This window comes from Mycteria americana, chromosome 10 (assembly GCF_035582795.1).
Source record: "Mycteria americana isolate JAX WOST 10 ecotype Jacksonville Zoo and Gardens chromosome 10, USCA_MyAme_1.0, whole genome shotgun sequence".
Taxonomy (NCBI): Eukaryota; Metazoa; Chordata; class Aves; order Ciconiiformes; family Ciconiidae; genus Mycteria; species Mycteria americana.
Genome location: NC_134374.1, coordinates 4175619 through 4194315, shown reverse-complemented (window position 1 = coordinate 4194315; position 18697 = coordinate 4175619). Strand labels below are relative to the sequence as shown.

The 18697-nt window shown below is 37.9% G+C and overlaps 1 protein-coding gene across 3 annotated transcripts in view; it reads right to left on the bottom strand.

Moving 5' to 3' along the window:
• Nucleotides 1-2553: 2553 nt before the first annotated feature.
• The window catches only part of MTMR1 (myotubularin related protein 1), a 40252-nt gene continuing 24108 nt past the window's right edge, over nt 2554-18697 (bottom strand). For 2 of the 3 annotated variants that reach the window (XM_075513518.1, XM_075513519.1), the window contains 3 exons: nt 18581-18694; nt 17018-17194; nt 2556-3814 (listed from right to left, as the gene is read on the bottom strand). In XM_075513518.1, coding sequence (XP_075369633.1) covers nt 3650-3814; nt 17018-17194; nt 18581-18694 — 456 coding nt within the window. In that variant the 3' untranslated portion in view covers nt 2556-3649. Of the gene's footprint in view, nt 3815-17017; nt 17195-18580; nt 18695-18697 lie in introns of all 3 variants that reach the window. The other variant, XM_075513520.1, reaches the window with a different exon arrangement.

Here is an 18697-nt window from a genome sequence, read left to right as displayed (position 1 = left end):
TTTTAGACTTGATTTTTTGTGGGTTTTTTCACGTTGGAAGTAAACTGCAAACGGTGGACTACATCCTTATTGTACATCACCTCTTCTATAACTACACTAAAGACTTTGATTAAAAAACCCAAAACAGACTGGACTTCGTGAGAAAACAAGTACCATTATGAAAACTTTAATTTCGTGGTAAAAATGAAGTATTGGTGCACGCGCACGCGCTCTCCTCCGGTCACCCAGCAGCGGGACGCCAGGCAGCGGCCCGTGCCCTGGCTGCACCCAGCACGGCTGCGGTGGGCCCTTTCGCCGCCCCAGGCTTCCTCCGGTTTTCTTTGGAATTCCACATCCAGTAGATGACTCTCCCGTGCAGCGCAAACTAAGCTTTTGACCTTTGTCTAACGATGCAGGGCTTATTCTCGTAGTCAAAAAAGGTGGTTTGTATTTCAAACTAGCCAATTCTGATTCATACTTCTTGTAGAAATAAAATTCTTTCTTCCCAACTGCACAAGATCTGGCAGTGAAAAGATCTCTAATACGATACCCACTTAGTGCAGCAGATGTGATCTCTCAGCAAACGGACATTCCTTTTTGCTTTTTAACATAAATGCTTCACGTGGGCAATACTCTATAAAATGCCCATTTTACTTTGTCCTCTGCTGTGGGGCTCAGTGAATGGGAGCTGCTGATCCCTTATTTCCAGCTTTTAGAGAACCAGCCGTTCTCGGTGTTACTACATACATACAGCATATGAATTAGTACAGCTTTTCTTGGAAAATAAGAGAAAAATCAAACACTTCTTGTTTAAAGCTTTAACTCCTTGAGAGGAAGGCTGCCTATGCAGGGAACAAAACCAGGCAGATAGGCATGTTTACCAGCTTTAAAAGCCGCCTTCCATTTTAATGAAACATCAAAAAAATTATTTTTATCTACAAAGGAGGAAAAAGGGTAATTCAGCTCTGAAACAGGACTAAAATGGCAAAGTGTCTGATGCTGATGATTCACTTAACTTACTTTACAATCAAAAAATGTTTCGGTTGGTTACCAAGGCTTCAGTCCATTCTGGGACAATAGGAAAACCCTACAGGTCAAATTTAACTGCTTGCTGTCTTTGCAGATTCTCTTTATACTCAGCAGAGTCAAAACCAAAAACCAAAGCAAAAGAAGATCCAGCTTTTGAATCAGAAATTAATAGTTCTGTTCCAGGTGCATCAGACAGGGAACGGGGTTCTGCTCTTTCCTCAACCAGTTCAATACTGCCTTATTAAAAAATGAAAAATAATGACAGAATTAGCTGTTAAATCAATAAGAAAAAAATCCGATTATCAGGAACCGGACTGAGTACAAAGACAGTCCCCTCTTCAATGTAAAACTATGCTTTAATTAGCATATACGAGCTATATAATACCTTTGAAAATGTCCGTGCTAAGTACATACAAAAACATCCATTGTGCTTACACATATTCCAGCAGGACCCCTCCCGCAGTGCTCTCCCTTCAGATCAGAGAAGACTCGCCGAGCTGTGTTGAAACTTGTGGATAAACAGCCAGTCAGTTGAAATAACTGGTATTCTTCTACGCAAAACTGAATTCTCAGATTTTAGCTCTAGGAATCTAAGCTTTAAAAATCTCAGAATGCCCAAGCTAATCCAGTCATCACTTTTATAATAATTATAGAGAAAATGTTGTGATTATTAGCAGCAATAAAGAGGAAAACTTCAAAAGATTTTCTTTAGCACTGCATTTTAGAGATAATGTGCTTTACTTTAACATACAGTTAAAATGTCAAGGAAATCCAAAGTATGGAAGAGTTTAATTCAATACCAGCTCAACATATTTTGGCAATGTAAAATTCACTGCTGGCATACTGTTCAGCAGAACCATTTTTACATCTTTCATCTATTTATAAAAAGCCTGACGTTGATTAAGAGATGCAACATGGCAAGCCTTCCTAAACTTTGTTCTGGTAGGTGAGTATCTATTATAAAAAGCATTCACTATAATAAAGAGGACACGTTGAAATCCCCTGCACTGCACAGTAAACTTGTAAGACTGGATACAGCACATTAGCCTTTCCAGTTGAAGTTGCAAAAGTGCTCAGCAGCTCACCTTACTTGTTAACTATATGCTACATACATGAATGCAGAGAAACAGGAAAGCGCCATCGCATATTAAGAACAAATGTGCAGTAATGAATACTCACAGACAGTAAAAACCACAATCAGCATATAGAATCAATTGGCGCTTAAGAAGGGGGCTTAATTCCCACCAGCAGAACTTGGAGCAATACAAGCACGAGTCAAAAAGCAGAGCTGCAGTATTTAAGTGCCCTAAGGAGAAGAACCCGATTCTCATGAAACACAGCGAGGAAAACAATCCAGGGAAAATTTTCAGCATGCACCATTTCTGGGCCTTCCAAGAAGGCCACTGAATAATTTTTTAAAAGGTTGGATGTTATGGTAATCAAATCTCTCTGATATGAATATTTTGGGGGGGGATGAAAGAAAGTTGGGAATGTATATTTTATATGAAAACACAGTTAGATTATTCACTTTATAGAAAAAAATGCTAGCGGCAATTTAAAAAACAAAAAGCCAAGAGGCTTTATTTCAAGAAAACCAATTAAGATCATATTATTTAAAAACTTTGTCAAACAAAGTCATTACAAGTTAAGGTCTTCAAAAGAGTTTGGACAGGCAGGATCCATTTTCTGAACTTACAGCTTAAAACCATGGGAGTATGCATATGTTTAACATCACATACACATGTGTATAAATGGACACAGCTTTGCATTTTGTGTGTACACTTTAAAACAAAACACGCTTAACAAAATGTGGAGCTATACAGACTATACAATTTACACAGCTGGGTGTCATTCCAACCCCAAATATTACCATTTGCTAGAAAACAAACTTTTACTTTGTACAAGACTTTGACATGAGTAAGTTCACCCCTCGCTCAGGAGGCTGAAACTGCACAATAAGCTAAACAGTCAAAAGACTTTATTTCAACTTGTACAAAAGGCATTAAAAAACCTAAAATACATGCTTTACCAAATATATTACATCATACAAGTCAGTGTGGTGTAGTTGATAAATCCAGCTTCACTTCATCCACTTTTAATGGCATATTTAGTCAAAATGTAAAACTGACTACACTGGAAAACATCTATTTTAAAATCCATTTCCAAGTGCATTAATTACCTAAAAAAAAAAAAATTTGCTCTAGTGAAAAAAAAAAAGGTATATTACTGAGTGAAATAAGGAGCTCCCATTCAGAAAAATGTTCTGTGTTCTGTGTAAGCATCATGTGGCATTTAATCTGATTCTCTCAACCAGGCATGGTACCCTAGGCAGTGTGAGAGGCATTTTTGTCTGCTTGGCAGATGGATTCCTTTTTAGGATGGTTATATTGTTAGTTGCTCAAAACAAAGTTTAATTTCACAATTGGTGATTTAGCTAGAGATGTCAAAACACATGTGGGAACTGCCAACAAGAAAATATATCACATCTATTGAAGCTCTTTTTGGCCTCATCATGATAATATCAGACACAGAGTAAGGCATGTAGATCATAGCAATTACAAGTCACTCACAATCCTTTTGAGATGGGAAAAAGCACTTCACCCTCCTCTCACAAATTTTTTCACACGGCTTTTGTTACACATCACACAGAGGTGTGCACCGGCGTGGCTGAATGGGAAGGAGATGAACCTCTATCAGAGGAGGAAGAAATGGATCGCGTAGCAGCTTCCCGCTGCAAATCTTCAACCTTCTTCTGAAGCTCCGTCCGGATGGTGAGGAGCTCTTTAAGATTTTGGTGGATTGGAACCTGCCGGGTGAAGAAAGAAAAGGCTTACTTTGAATCTCACAGTGAGTTATCTTCTCAAGCAATGCTTCCACTGTTTCTTCCAGTAACACAAGGAATCCAACACCTATGAATTTCAGTATATCAATATTTAGAGAAAGTGTTTCTTTAGTCATTTGAAATGAAACATTTCAGCAAACTGTCCCTTTCTAACACCACAGCTGGCAGGAAACCTATCCAAAAGACTGTTTGCAAATGGTCTCGATGGGATACCAAACATACTCCAATAAATGTACCCCTATCCCTTATCAATACCACTTTCAGTTGAACTTAAAATGCTTCTCCCGGGAGCTATTTCCCCTGCCTGTTGGGACAGAACTTATTTTGTAAAGAGAGTAGAGTTCACAAAGCTGGCTCCATATGGAGCATCTTGTTATTCTTCTAACCAGGCATCTTTCCAAGAGTCTGACCCCTTCCAGCTTGTCAGTGAGAAAAGTGAGCCAAGTGAGTTGCGCTTGTGGTGGACCTCCCAGTCACACTCTGATGAACCTTTTGTAGAAGTGGATCAGGTTTCCGCCTCTACTTCTGACAGTGCCCGAAAAACACCAGAGATGCACCACTCTGCATCAGACTTCTTGGCATTTTTCACGCTCATCTGGAACATTCAACTATATCGTGGCCAAAGGAAGATGCAAGCCACACTGGTTTTTGCAGCTGGATCTGTTATCTCAGCAAGCACAGAGAGACCTCCCCTTCGTCCAAATGCCACAGAAAGGCCAAAACAGTTTGACTGTAAATTGCTTTTAATTTATTTTATCGTGTATAAACTCTAATTGTTTACAGCTTTTGGAAAGACCAAGATGGGAAAATAATTTAATTGGGCTGGCGAGACAATCATGGGGAAAGGCAGCAATGGGAAACCTATGGATTGCTAGACGTTGTAAGTAATTTATACCCGGGGATTCTGGAATGGCAGGCTCCAGGGAACTGCATTCACCCCCGATTGCTTCCTACTGCTTGAAAGTGATTACAGGGCTGGGATGCACACCTGAGCACGAAATTCTCACACAGTGCTACATGAAGAAGATATCAAAAACCAGAAAGGGTTTCTCTTCTTGCCATCAACTCACAACGCAGTCACAATTTATGTTTTCGTGAATTCAGGCTTTAAAGAAAGTTCATCAAAAATCCATGCATTTGATTTTGACATTTTCAAAATCTAACACTCATGTTTCTGAAACAGGAAAATACCATTTAATTTCTAATTTTAGTTCTAACTTAAAAGAATAAAATAGCATCAAACAGTCTAGTTTAGGTCAGCACCTTTTTGGCCATATGCTTTTTTCTTGTTTGTGGCTTAGCCCATGAACAAAAACTTCAGTGCATTCACAAAGTGCTGCTCCCAGTACTCTGGGAGTCATCAATTCATCCAGCATACCATCTACAGCAATTTTAAAAGCATAACTTTTTGAGTCCTCAGCAGAACAATCGCTGCACACCACCAAGCTCCCAATGACCCTGGAGTCCTGCCTTCGCTGTGCAATGAATTCCTTCTCTTCTTGGAACCTCCTCCTGCATGAGACCACAAGTCTACAGACAACATCCTCCTTCACTATTCAAACACAAAGCACAGCCTCCAGAAAGCCAATCTCATTTTTCTGAGGTGGTCTACAGAAAATGTATACATCTAAAAAGATGGCAAGACCGAGTCTGGTGATGAAGTTTGTCCAAGATGTTGTAATACACACTACGTAAAATTCAAATTTCACTGAAGACCAAGGCTTTCTGGAATTAGCACTCCACTTCTATTTTTTTTTCTTTCCTCAAGTAAAAGATCCCTTTCTCATACACTCCCACTTCAGATTTCTTCTTTATGAAGACATTTTCCTGAAACACTTAGGTCTGTAACAGAGTGATTTACCATTGGTACCATTAGTCATGCAAGCCCTGGGTCACGGGAGATTTGTACACCTGATTTCTGCAGGGCTTAATCATAATTCAGCATAACAGGCCAATTTCTCTTAGACACCTTTCACACGGGCATTAGCCGGTGTGTTCCACTGCACAATGCTCAAACACTCATTAAAAGGAGTTCCATACAACTGGCTTTTGGGGAACCCACTACGAATCCTTTCAGGATACACTACACAAAAGCCGCTGCAGAACTTGGCACGCTGTGTAAAGTGCTTCAAGGAGGAAAAGTGTGGCTGCACATCTCAATCCTTCTTCTGCTTTCCCCCAGAACATAATTCAACAAGGCACATGCTCAAACTTCGACATAATTGCTGTTCTCCCCACGCGTCCATCTCAAAGAACAGGACCGTCTTTAAATAAATTAGCTAAATAACAATAATGACATTTAAAAAGTCTGTGTATATTCAAGTCACACAAAAAACCTCTTCAACATGAAGGTTGCAAAATTATGCTCTGTCCTGTTTTCGGCTTGGACAGAGTTAATTTTCTTCCTAGTAGCTGGTCTAGTGCTGTGTTTTGGATTAGCATGTGAATAAGGTGATAACACACTTGATGTTTTAGTTGTTGCTGAGCAGTGTTTATACTAAGTCAAGGACTTTTCAGCTTCCCATGCTCTGCTAGCGAGGAGGTGCACAAGAAGCTGTGAAGCAGCACAGCCAGGACAGCTGACCCAAACTGGCCCAAGGGCTATTCCATACCATATGGCGTCATGCTCAGTATAGAAACTGGGGGGAGTTGGCTGGGGGGCAGTGATCGCTGCTCGGGGACGGGCTGGGTATTGGTCAGCGGGTGGTGAGCAGTTGCATCACTTGGGGTTTTTTTTCCCTGGGTTTTGTTTCTCTCTCTCTTTTGTTGTTTTCCTTTTAATCACTTATTATTATTATTAATACCAATATTATTATTATATTTTATTTCAGATATTAAACTGTTCTTGTCTCAACCCATGAGTTTTCTTACTTTTGCTCTTCTGATTCTCTCCCCCATCCCACCAGGGGCAGAGGGTGAGCGAGGGGCTGCGTGGTGCTTAGTTGCCAGCTGGGGTTAAACCACGACATGCTCAAACCACGACATGCTCTCAAAAAATTAGGAGGTGTCAGAATGAACATTACTTCTCCAAACTAAATTCAGCCTTCCTGTACATCTGTATAAAATCGTTGGTTAAATAAACATTAAAATACTAGCTTCCCCCTTGTATTCCTCATTTATTCAGTGCACAGTTTGATGCTGTTCAGTTAGTGAGCAGTTATTCAATATTTAGTTTTCTTCGCAGTGTCTGACCCCATCCTTTATTTATTCTTCTGAACTTAAAACGCTTAGGTTTCCTTTTCTTTACTTCCACCTCATGTCAAGAAACAAATTTATTTCTGCAGCACCCTAATGAGGTGTGGGAGTACTAACACTCCACTTTTACAGACAAGGACCTGAAGCAAGCACCGCCTAATTTTGGATAGCTTGATCTCAAATTGGTTTAACAGAGAACTTAGGAATTCCGCAGTTCGGCCTTGTGGGTATCAAGCAGGACACCCAGTAGATAAGGAGCATACACATGGTGACCACTCTGCTCCGGGTGATCTGCAGATCACCTTGCAACAGAGGAATCCTGTGGCAAAGGCAGGGAGAAGCTTCATTTCTCCAGAGCAGCATCCTGCTCCCTCACCCACGGGACAATTTTTCTTTGTCTGCAGCCATGCTCCCTCCAGCCTGCTCTCTCAGATTGTATCCCATGGGTTGAACAGAAAGCAAAGACCTCCAACACTTGGAGCATTATTCACTCCTAGTTCCTATTCCCAGTTCGTCACAACTCTCATAGACTCTGTATTAAATCCATCTCTCAGTCCTTTTACTCTCATTTATTCTCAGTCCTTGAGAATTCACAGAGATTGTTCCAGCCTCAGACCTCCAAATTGGATGAATTTCTTCCAGGATGTGACCAGGCACATTTCTGAAACATAATCTCTCTTACTAAAATCTCATGTTTGCCCTAGAGATGGAATATTTACAGAAAAACAGCCCCTCGCCCCAACAAAAGAAGTCTACAATACCAATATTTTCATATGGGAAAACATTTTTCTTAGTCACATTCTCATAAGCAACTGAGCCTTCTTGGATGAAGTTTTACAAAACAATTCAGTCAGACACACATACTTGGTGACTCAATACAAATCATTAAAATCTGGCAAAGCTGTAAGCAAGGCAGAGGAGGGTCTTACAATGGAAAAAAAAAAGGGTCACCTTTAAGATGTTGGCCATCTTTTAATAAGTGCACGTTAAGATGTAAACACTGCAAGACAGTTCTACATAAACATCATCATGCCATTTCATATGGTAGTGTAAACACGAATGGTTTTCTAATGTCAAGTCTTTCCCAAGAAAAGATTCTTGTTCCTTGCCATTTAACACAGCATCATGTAGATACACATTGATGTAAAACAATAAAATTCCAAAAATAGATGTCACAGTAAACTCCTGATACATACTTTAATTTCACGAAATAACATGTCAAATTCAGTCTAGAGAAATCTTTAGCACTTTCAGAGTATTTTCAAGCAGCTGACAATAACTGATTTATTAGTGATAAAGGTCCATGTTAGAATTACATACTCATAGGGTAAGAAAAAGGTGGTATAGGCAGCTGAAAGATATAAAAATATATTATAGAAGTTCTTATAAAAAGACCTGAAAAGCAGCCTGGCCTGAGGAGCTGTGTTTTCCCCCAGATGTCTTCAACTGTGCTACCGTAACTTCCCTTTTTTGAAAAAAGCAGCAAATTCAAATGTGAAAGAATGAAAAGTTAGACAATGGTGCTAGAGGGAAAAAGGGGAAAATGCCCAAAACAAAGCCTCAACCTCAAGTCACGTGTATTTTTTTTTTTAAATGAAACAATTAAGAGAACCAAATAGAACTGGAATTATGCAGCTTTCTGGAAGCCTCCTTCCATCTTGGAAGGAGGAGGAAGAGTAAGAGGATGAAGCATCTTCAAATTAATGCTGTCGCAAAACCCATTAAAATAATAATAAAAAAGAAGTTTAGTTCATTTCCACATTTCCTAAAGACTTATTCTCAGGCAGACCTGTTGCTGCCAGTGTTTCCTCATACCATCCTGTGCAAATTCTTACAGATAACTATCTCCATTTTTGTCACTTCACACTATATTTCAGCGTGCAATTCCTCTCTCAAACAAAGCCTTCTTCAGAAGGAAATGGGTCCAACAACCTTCACAATAACACCTGTAATGGCTTGCTGTGAACGAGGTTCTCCTTTACTTTGCCACTGTTTAGAATAAAAGGAAGTGGAAGAGTGACAGATTCTTTAAGGAACAAGAAGTTTGGAGAAGATCGTTTACTGAAAGATCTTGTTACCACCTTAACCCTGGAATTGTATACTTGCACAGCACAAGTAGTGTCTCCACGACAAGCTTTTATTACAGTCTTGTTAAGAAATCATATAATTGATTTGACTGAGATGAATTTGTTGGGAGTTTGACAGCAGATGTACTGTTTTCTACTCTCTCATCCTGCCTCTCAAATTAGGAGTGGAAGCTCAAAAGATGACTCTGGATCCACCACCCAGTCGCATTCAAGTTATTTTTTGCTGCTCTACTCCACTGTATCAACACCAGATTTTCAGAAGAGCGTGCATCCTTTCCTTTGTAACACCAGCTTCCCACGTGTTGCCGCAGCAATGCTGCTAGGCGACACCCAGCCACTACAGCCAGGCCCCCCGCATTTCTGTCCATACTCCAGGGGAAAGCAAAGACCTACTTCTGCTGCACAAGAGGAGCCTACACAGATGAAACCTAACGCGGCAGTGCATCTGCGGTTTTGTTGGGCTGGAAAATTGGCTGGGCCATTGGCTAGGTCTTCAGGATGGTTTTCACATGTTATTTAAACTATTACCTCAATGTGCTGAAAAACAATAAATTTCATTTCTGTTATTTAACAAAATATCCCAGTAAAAAAAAAGTGACCGTACCACGTTTTAACAGATTTTGGTTGGGTTAACCTCATTAAAAAATTCTGTCATTTGACTATTTATAAGAAATAAAATTAGATTTCTCTAATCACATAAAATTTACTAAAAACAGATTACAAATTGATCAATCCAAAACAAAATTGGCATTTACATCTACTATAGCTAGCAATACAATCCAAGCAGGGACAAGAGTAAGGACTTTGCCAGCAGCACTAAGTAGTGGGGATAAGGGCCTGGATCCTTGGGAAATCTGACCTTGCTCCAGGCATTAACCAAAAAGCTGGCCCTGTAAAAGCTGGAGAAGAGTTTACCTGCAACACCTCGAGATTTTTCAGTGGTTTTTTTTTTCTTTTAATTGCTACTGTAATAGTGACTCAGAAACTAAGAAGAATATGACTGAGACTGCATGTTGTTCCCCTCCCTAACTCATAACCAACTTCTTCCAGCCACTTACCCAAACCCTGTGTCCCTAGTCCTTTTACCCATCCTGAGCAATACCCTTAGCACTAAATATAGGCTTTAAAGACTTATCCCAGTTGTCCATGATTCTAGCATCTTTTTGTTTGGTTTTAAGCTCTCACCAAGTTTTGTAGTCCTTTCTCATTCAAATCCCTTTTTTTATTCCATTACCCCTCTCTCATTGAGTTATCTTAAGGAACTAATTTTTTGTAAATAAATAACAAAAAAAAATCAACTAATCAGGAAGATTTTATTTAGCGAAGGTCTTAGGTTTCTCTAGCCTTTTAACAATTTGCATTTTTGTCCATTTCAACATTCTTTTAAGTTTCCAGTCCAACTTTTCTGCATCAAGCCATGATTAAACTTGGGACCTGATCCCCCTCCTCATACAATCTATTCACCTGCATCTACCTTCTACTCTTGCACTTTTTCCCTGCTACTTGCTGCTTCTCCCTTCCCTTCCTTATCTATGATATTGCCAGTTGTCCTGTCTCTCCAGAGAGTTTCTTCTCCCTGGTATGAGCAGCCTCTTTCCCCTGTAATGATATGATTCTCCCACTGCTAGTGATACTTGCAATATTTGAAACCCCACACCCAACCAGTAAAAAACAGCAAAATGCTGCAAAATTGAGTAAGCCAAGTAACGTTCTTCACTCAGAAAGAACCGATTGTAGGTTCCTGCAAATTAACCAGTTAAAATGGGTGGGATTTTATTTTCCTGATTAGCTAGCTTTGCTGCCTATTTCATTCAAAAGCAGATACCTTTCCTACACTTCAAAGATAAGGTACCTACTGCCTATAATGAGCTGAAAAATACTTAGAACACTGCTAAAGAAACATTCTTTATTGCTTAAAAGACCATTGATATGAAACCATTTTTTAAACTGGATTATCCATATGTACATTGAAAGCAGAACCTGGTGTACTGTAACTCTCAAAACACGCCACTTCACAGTTATAATAAATTATTCCTGCTGGGTGAGGACTTGAGGAAAGATGAATTTTTTTTTTTTTTTTAATTATACCCACACAGAAACTACAGTTACGCTATGCAATATACATACTACAACACATAAAAAACATCTAGACATAAGACAGCCTCATTTCCTAAAAAATTCAAACCTTCCTTTTCACAGAATTACTACAGTTCACTTTCAGTATTGATTTTCAGGTTTTCATTCCCAAGTAATCCTTCAGGATTCTGGAGTGCTTTTTGGATAGCAAAATTTGTCAACACAAGGATAGGTATAAAAGAAATTATAATAGCTACTCACTTATAGTACCGCCAAGTCTTAATTGGATGGATATCTACTGTGTATCACTGTACTAGCTCAAGGACAGTCATTCACATGAAAATTGTTCAACAGTGAATGCATTTTGTCTTGTTGCAAGTATACTTTATCTATTTTAGCAACAGGGGAGAAAGGCTGCAGAGGAAAATGGTTATTTTAAATTCATTGCTTGACTTAAGACTGTCAGTTTTTCAAAACCCTATTCTGTGCATTGGAAAGACAACAGTATCTTTCACTTGAGTTTTCTGTTCCTCTTCAGGAAGAGCTGGAACTCTGACAGACTTGCTTTTAAAACCTAGTTAACAGTATACTCATAGAAAAAGGCAATCTCAAATGATGAAAACAGCAGTTTTCAACGATAATCAATACTTCCACACTTATTGTAGAGGTATGCTCCTGGGAAACCAAGCAAACCCCCCTGGCCTTCTGGAAAAGCAATGACTAGCAAACAGAAATTATGAATCCTACCATGTGGGAATTGGAACAAAGGTTTTTGCAAACTGCATAGATTTCCAGACTCAGGAAACTCTACACGCTACAAGCTGATGCCATTGCTTGTTAAAACCTACAGCCCATTTAGGTTTAGACATCTGATAGATTAGAGCAATGCTTTGAGTGCTTGCTCTTCAAAATATGTTAGAAACTCCCCAAAATGAAGACTATTTGTACGGTACTAGTTTCTCCCTTTCTGTGCATGTTCTGATGCTGTGCTCATTACAGGATACCAATTTTTTTTTTTTTTTTTCTTAAATAACTACAGATTCTTTCAGCACACAGGATAAGCAGTTAGTCTTTATTTTATTCCATATCAATTGAATGCTCAGAGTTTTATCTGCAGATGTAAGTTACCTGCAGTAAATCAGACTCTAGAAATCTTGACTTAGACACCCAAATAGAGAGAAACTATCAGGTACTGTAAGAAACTTGCCTTGTCTCACAAGAAACTTGGTGGTAAATGCAGGGGTGAAATCTCCTTAGCTAGGGCAACACTCAGCTACCTAACCCACAAGGTGATTCCTTCTCCTGACATCTCCTGCCTCATTCTTTTATGCAAAAAGATGGACTCAAGACCATGGATTGCAGACCAGCAATGCCAAGCACTTCCAGAGCCATATGATGGCTTTGTCCTGCCACAAAATGGTGTTAAATCATATGTATGAACTTTGAAAATATTACAACCAATGTCAACATGCTCAGAGAAGAAAATGCCGGGCAACTTGACTGAAGGCAGGTATAAACATATGAACACCCCACGTGCCAGACAGTAAGTTCTATCCTGTTATGTGCAGGATAAAGTATCTCAGTAATTATGTTTTCCAGTTTATTCTCAACAATTTTTCCAGCGATGCTTAGCATCTTATTTGTTCTTTTAAATATGCAATATTTTGTGTTTATTAACACTGAAGTTCAGCTGACTTCTAATCACTCAACTGTTCAACACATCAAATCCTTCTACAATTCTATACACAGCACAAAAAAAAGCAGCAATCATTGTAACCTATTTATATGCTTTCCAGATAATTTCTGTATATACCGGACAAACAGTTATTTATTCCTACCTTTTTCTTCCTGTTTTTTAAGCCAGCTGTTAACCTATGAACAGACTTTCCCTGGCTTTTCATGAAAGCTCCAAAGACTGCCTTTAGCAGACGATCCCGTTCCAGTAGCTGAATTGAATTTCTAGGTTATAGATGGTGCTAGCCTTATATTCTGGATGGAAGTCCACACAGACAAAGAAAAGAATGAATTTGAAAAACTTATAGGGATTCCTATGGTATTATCTCTAGCACAGTGGCCAAATTTCCAGAACAGAGCTTGAAGAAAAATTAGCAGACATAGAAAAATAAATAAATAAATAAATAAATGAAAAACCAAAACAAGTTTAAGCCCTGTACTCCAAGTGTTAAAATGTCATTTCCCAGAAGACATAAAAACAACTAAACATATCCTAATGGACTATGTAAATTTTGTGACTGAAATACATTCTTTTTCTTGCCTCTCACATAGGAAGGCACAGCTTGAATTGAAAGGACCAGAACTTTTACTCATGCTCTGCATATATGAATGATAAGAGTATTAGTTCAAAAATACTGCCCCTGCAGAAGTCATATTCAGGAAAATCATTTGTTGTGTTTTCCCCACCTTCCAGAGTTGCCCAAGCAGATAACTAACTGACATCTGGCAGCCAGAACTCCTCAGACCAGTGTAAAGAAGAGGTCTGAATAACTACATAGGAAAGGAAAGAGAAATATATGATATCAACTGGAAAAATTCAAAAGCATCATACAATCTTATCTATTCCAGACTAGTAGGGTCATCTGTAAGTCCAGCAGCAGGTACCCACAGAGCACACACCTCTGTATGAGAGAATGAAGGAGCTTATCTGCCACATGTCACATATAAATACACATTTCTCCAACCCAAGGAAAGGGCAAATCTGAAAAAAACCCCTCTTCTCAGTCAATGAACTCCAATAAGATAGGACTAAAGTCTATCTAATTTTCTTGGGACAAGAAGTCAATAATGATGTAACACCTCCAAACTGAAACCAAGGAACATTTTATTTCACTTAAGAATTAGAATGACCTTGTTGAAGCACAGGTTAGCAAAAAGGGAATCTACAAGATGTCCACATTTAACCTAGAATTTTCCATGCTGTTCACTTCTCAGACACTTGAGCTTTGAACCCTATGGAAGGAGACTGTGTGTCACCTAGTTGCACAGCATCTACTGCAATATGACTGTAATCCTAAAATGAGGCTCTTGATGCAAATAAACACCATCAAACCCGCCAATTCAGCCTTCCACAAAACTTAGATAGAACTGAAGATACATAATTATAAGCAATCTTTTCTTTACAGAACATAAGAATAACTCTGAACTCTATATGTCCTAGTGCAATGACTAGTATGATCGGACCTTACTGTACTGTTAGAGGTCTGATGAGACACATGAGACACAATATTTGAACACAGTACCACAAAGCAAAAATAAATGCTTACATGCAGTTAGCATTCAGTAATTTTCAAATTAAAAAAATTAAAGGTGATATATGCTCGTTTCCAATAGAAAAGTCAATGAAGTGCAATGATTAACTTCTCTCAGTCCATTTAAAAATTCAAGCCTCACTCACTAATAAAGCTGAAATTAGAAAACCTAAAATATTGCCTCAAACCAAAAACTATCCTTTTGCTCTTGTGAGTTTCCTCTCCCATAATATAAAGATTGTTGATAATGGGTATCAAACATCCATTCCGATTATATTAAAGGACTATTCTTCATCTCCCCTTAAACTCATGTAATTAGGCATTTCTCCTTTTTGATGAGCTCCTAGAAAACAATAAATACTTTCTAGTTTTCTAAAGAAGTTTTTGCAGCTGATAAAACAGTACATGAGGTTGCCTTGAATTGCTATTCATCAGAGAGCTCTTCATTAACATTAAATATTTTACTTTCTCTTATTCCAGTTGAAAAACAAGAACCACATTAAAAGTTATTCAACAAAAACAACTTTTCTCAGTAGGCAGAGATGCCCATTCTTTTAATAAATCCACTGATTGTTTAAGAAATCTTCTCACTGAAGATAAGTGAAGACCTGCTGGGCATTGCAATGGTGATTGTCTTTTTGCTGTTACTGAATGGGTCTGAATGTTACTGAATCAGCTAGCAGGGTGTGAAACTAGACCATGCAAATACAGAAGAAAGCATACTCAGTATCCTGTGATTACAGAGACTATTATTTACTTGTTTGCATGAGTTTGTGCTTTCATAATTAGATTGGAGAACACAATTCTGCAACAAAATTCTGCAATTTATCCAAGTAGATGTGAAACACTTCCGAATATTTGTCACAAATATCACATAAATTCAGGCAAGAGACAAGAGGAAAGGCATGATTTATCTTCACAAGACAAAGCTAATGTGGTAGATCTAAAAAGTCAAAATAGTTGTATTAGTTCTTCAAGAAAAGAAGGTGGTAGTAAAGTTAAGGCAGTTACCAGGATCATCAAAGTTTGTTACCTTCAACCTGCTGATCTGAGGGACTTGTTCTTAAAGGCCAATGAAGATCAATGATTCGCACGTGCTAGAGTGCCTGAGTGCTCTCTAACAGAGAGGCAGTGAGCAGAGTTTGCCACTAAGTATATGGCAGTTCTGATATTTTCTCATTATGTCATCTCTTCCCCGCCATCTCTTTTGGACCGGGCCTAGCTTTCATGTGTGTTTACAAAGCCTGCTCACTTTCAGGGCCTATAGATCTCAATTAAATACAAGTAATAAACTGACACTGCTGCAGGTAGATTATACTAAAACGTGCATAAACCATGCAAATGTTTTTCAGCAAACTGGCTAAGGGAAAGGTGATATTTTGCTACAAAGTAGTTGACAATTTTACTTTAAAACCATAAAGATTAAAATACACCATCTTTCAAGTTTTAACACATGCTAACACCTAACAGGTACCTAACAGTCATAGGACTACATCAACCAAAATAGAACAAGTAAGGGAAACAAAGCAGCTCAGAGGAAACATCTCAGTGAGAAAGCAAGCAATCCAGATTTTTCCAGGACCTTAAAAGGTTTTTCTCAGATGCCTGGACTTCTACCAGCGTACTGTCCTTGAAACTTACCTTGGAACACCATCTTTTACAACAGCCTCTGACTTGTGGGTGTCTAATAAATTTGAAACTCACGTCTCATTCTAACTGCTAGAAGATGAAAGCAGCTTTCGAGCAGTCACTTAATACAGGTAATTTATCATAATATGCTTGGGGGTACCTTGGAATGTTACCTTAATAAAGAGATGGTGTAGCACCCTCAGATATATTATGGCTGTGACACAAACCGAATGTTCTTCCTTCAGACTTCTAAGCATGAGAGCATATGGAGTATTTGTCTGATGAGATTTAGAGATTTATCTGAATAGCAGACATTACTTATAAGAACAAATACTGGATGAATCAAGGAGCATGTATAGGGAGTGTTTAATCTTTAGCACTGCCAGCTTGAAACTGTAAAGGTCAATTGAAAACAAGCATCTATGTGATGCTAAGTTTAGAGAGCCTACAAAATGAGTCGGTATGTAGTCCAATTCTTTCAGAAACTGCTGCTATATTTTATATCGTTGTGGTAAAGGGCAAAACATGATTAAAAACAAAGGTACACTAAACTCTACAAGAAGGTTAAGGCAATAAAGTATTAAAAAGTGTTACAAAGTATTATAGAAGTGTTATAAAAGTAATCTCCTGACAATAGAGACTGTTAATCTGTTACCTTCCACGAGCCAATAAAGTGATACTGTAACTCCCTATTCTACTGGTGACTTTAATGAAAACATCATTGTATCAAGTCTGAATACATTCCGCATCTTCTTCAAGAAAATCACCTTTTTCCCTATCAGCTGAAATACGTGCAACAGATGAGCACTTTTGAAATTAAATACTGCATTTGACACTATGAAAAATAATTTTTTTTTTTTTTTTTACTCTCTGTGCTCTTCACTAAAACATAAAAGTCATGTGAAAGCTCATACCTGAGGCCGCATCCTTGGGTTCCATCTGACGTAGTAGTTCACCCATAGTTCCAAATGGTTCAGACTGGCAACAGGATACAGGACGTGGTTTTCATAGTTTACGTAGAAAGGATTTGTGAACTCATCTAACTGGCTGTTTATATAGGACCACAGCGATATAGTCTTTGTGCTTACCTCCTGATTGAAAAAAAAAAAAAAAAAAAAGATTGCAAAACCTTAAAATATTAGGTTAATATCTATATATCAGTAATTTTGTCTGTGAAATTTACCTTATCTACTAGAAAACTGCAAGCGCTCTGAGAACACTTCCAGTAGCTGATCATTAAACAGCCTTAAAACTTTAGCAAAACATTTGAACACTTATTCTGGTCCAAGGCTAACTGAAAAAGGAGATTCAGGCATGTTATTTTCAGAGACACTAAGGTCTAGTTGAGCAAAAGAAAGCTGTACTGCTTGTAATTTACAGCAATGTTTACAGCTACTGAAATGTATGGTTACACACCAACTAAAAAAAAAAAAAAATTAGCTTTGACAAGAAAATCAGTGAAGAGAGATGTAGTTCGGAAGATCCAAAACAGCATCTGTGAAAAATAATTATTCAATTCTCCCCCTCACACTATTTGCTCCTATCAATTGATATTATGCTTTAAAATGCTTATTTTATCTTTATTTGCACTTCTGAAAGTTGTATTATTCTAAAAGTAATCAGCATAATCATGGTTAGATCAAAGATTGGAAATCTGAACTTACATCAGATATATCTTGCAATTTTACACTCCTTCGTGTTGTAAAGCATGTGTTTCTACTACCGCTGTGTCTTAAATTGCATTTCTTTATTGAGAATTGCATCTGACTATTATTCATTTATGAAAGAAATCTGTCTGGAAACCCTGCATTTGCTGAGAACATGATATTCAGCTCCATCTTGTGGTATTTACATGCAACTTTTTCCCTACAGACACAGTAGAGACAAACCAAAAACATAGCAAAGCTAAATATGGCAAGGAATTGTTACTTGCTTTAAAAAATATGAAGTATTAAAAACAACAAAGCCAAAAGTAAACAAAAGTGTACTTGGAATATTAACAAACTTTTTAAATCTTTTTGTTGAAACTCTGTATTTCTTTGAGTCCTAACTTCATTCATTTAGTTATTTTGTATTTCCGTAGCCTTCAACCATAAGTTCCATCTAATTATGTCCTAAAGTGACCTGCAAAGTCATCCATAGGAGTTCCTTTGGAAATAGCAAAAAAAATGCTAATATAATTTGATAATGATTATTTAAAATTGTATATGTTGGCTAGAAATATCTGAAAGAGGACTTTCGAAAACCCTCAAACCCCTGAACAGATAATAACTAAAGAAAAGTAAGTGCCACCTCATTTAATAGCAGGGCATTCAGTATATATGTCTCATACCATGACATTTCATGTCTGCATTGTCTTTTAAGACTATGTGACAAATGTATCCAAAAACACAGCTCAGATGTTCTTAGGTCTTGTATTCTAAGCATTTTCATATAAAATCAACAAATTAAGAATGTGTATTACACTAATTATTTACCTCTTTTAATCTCTCTTTTTCACAGTTGCATAAGAAAGTCCCAAAGAGACAACTATAAAGGTGATCCAGAATGGTGATCAAAAATAACTCGTTGAATTCAAAGGCTGCAGGAAACTG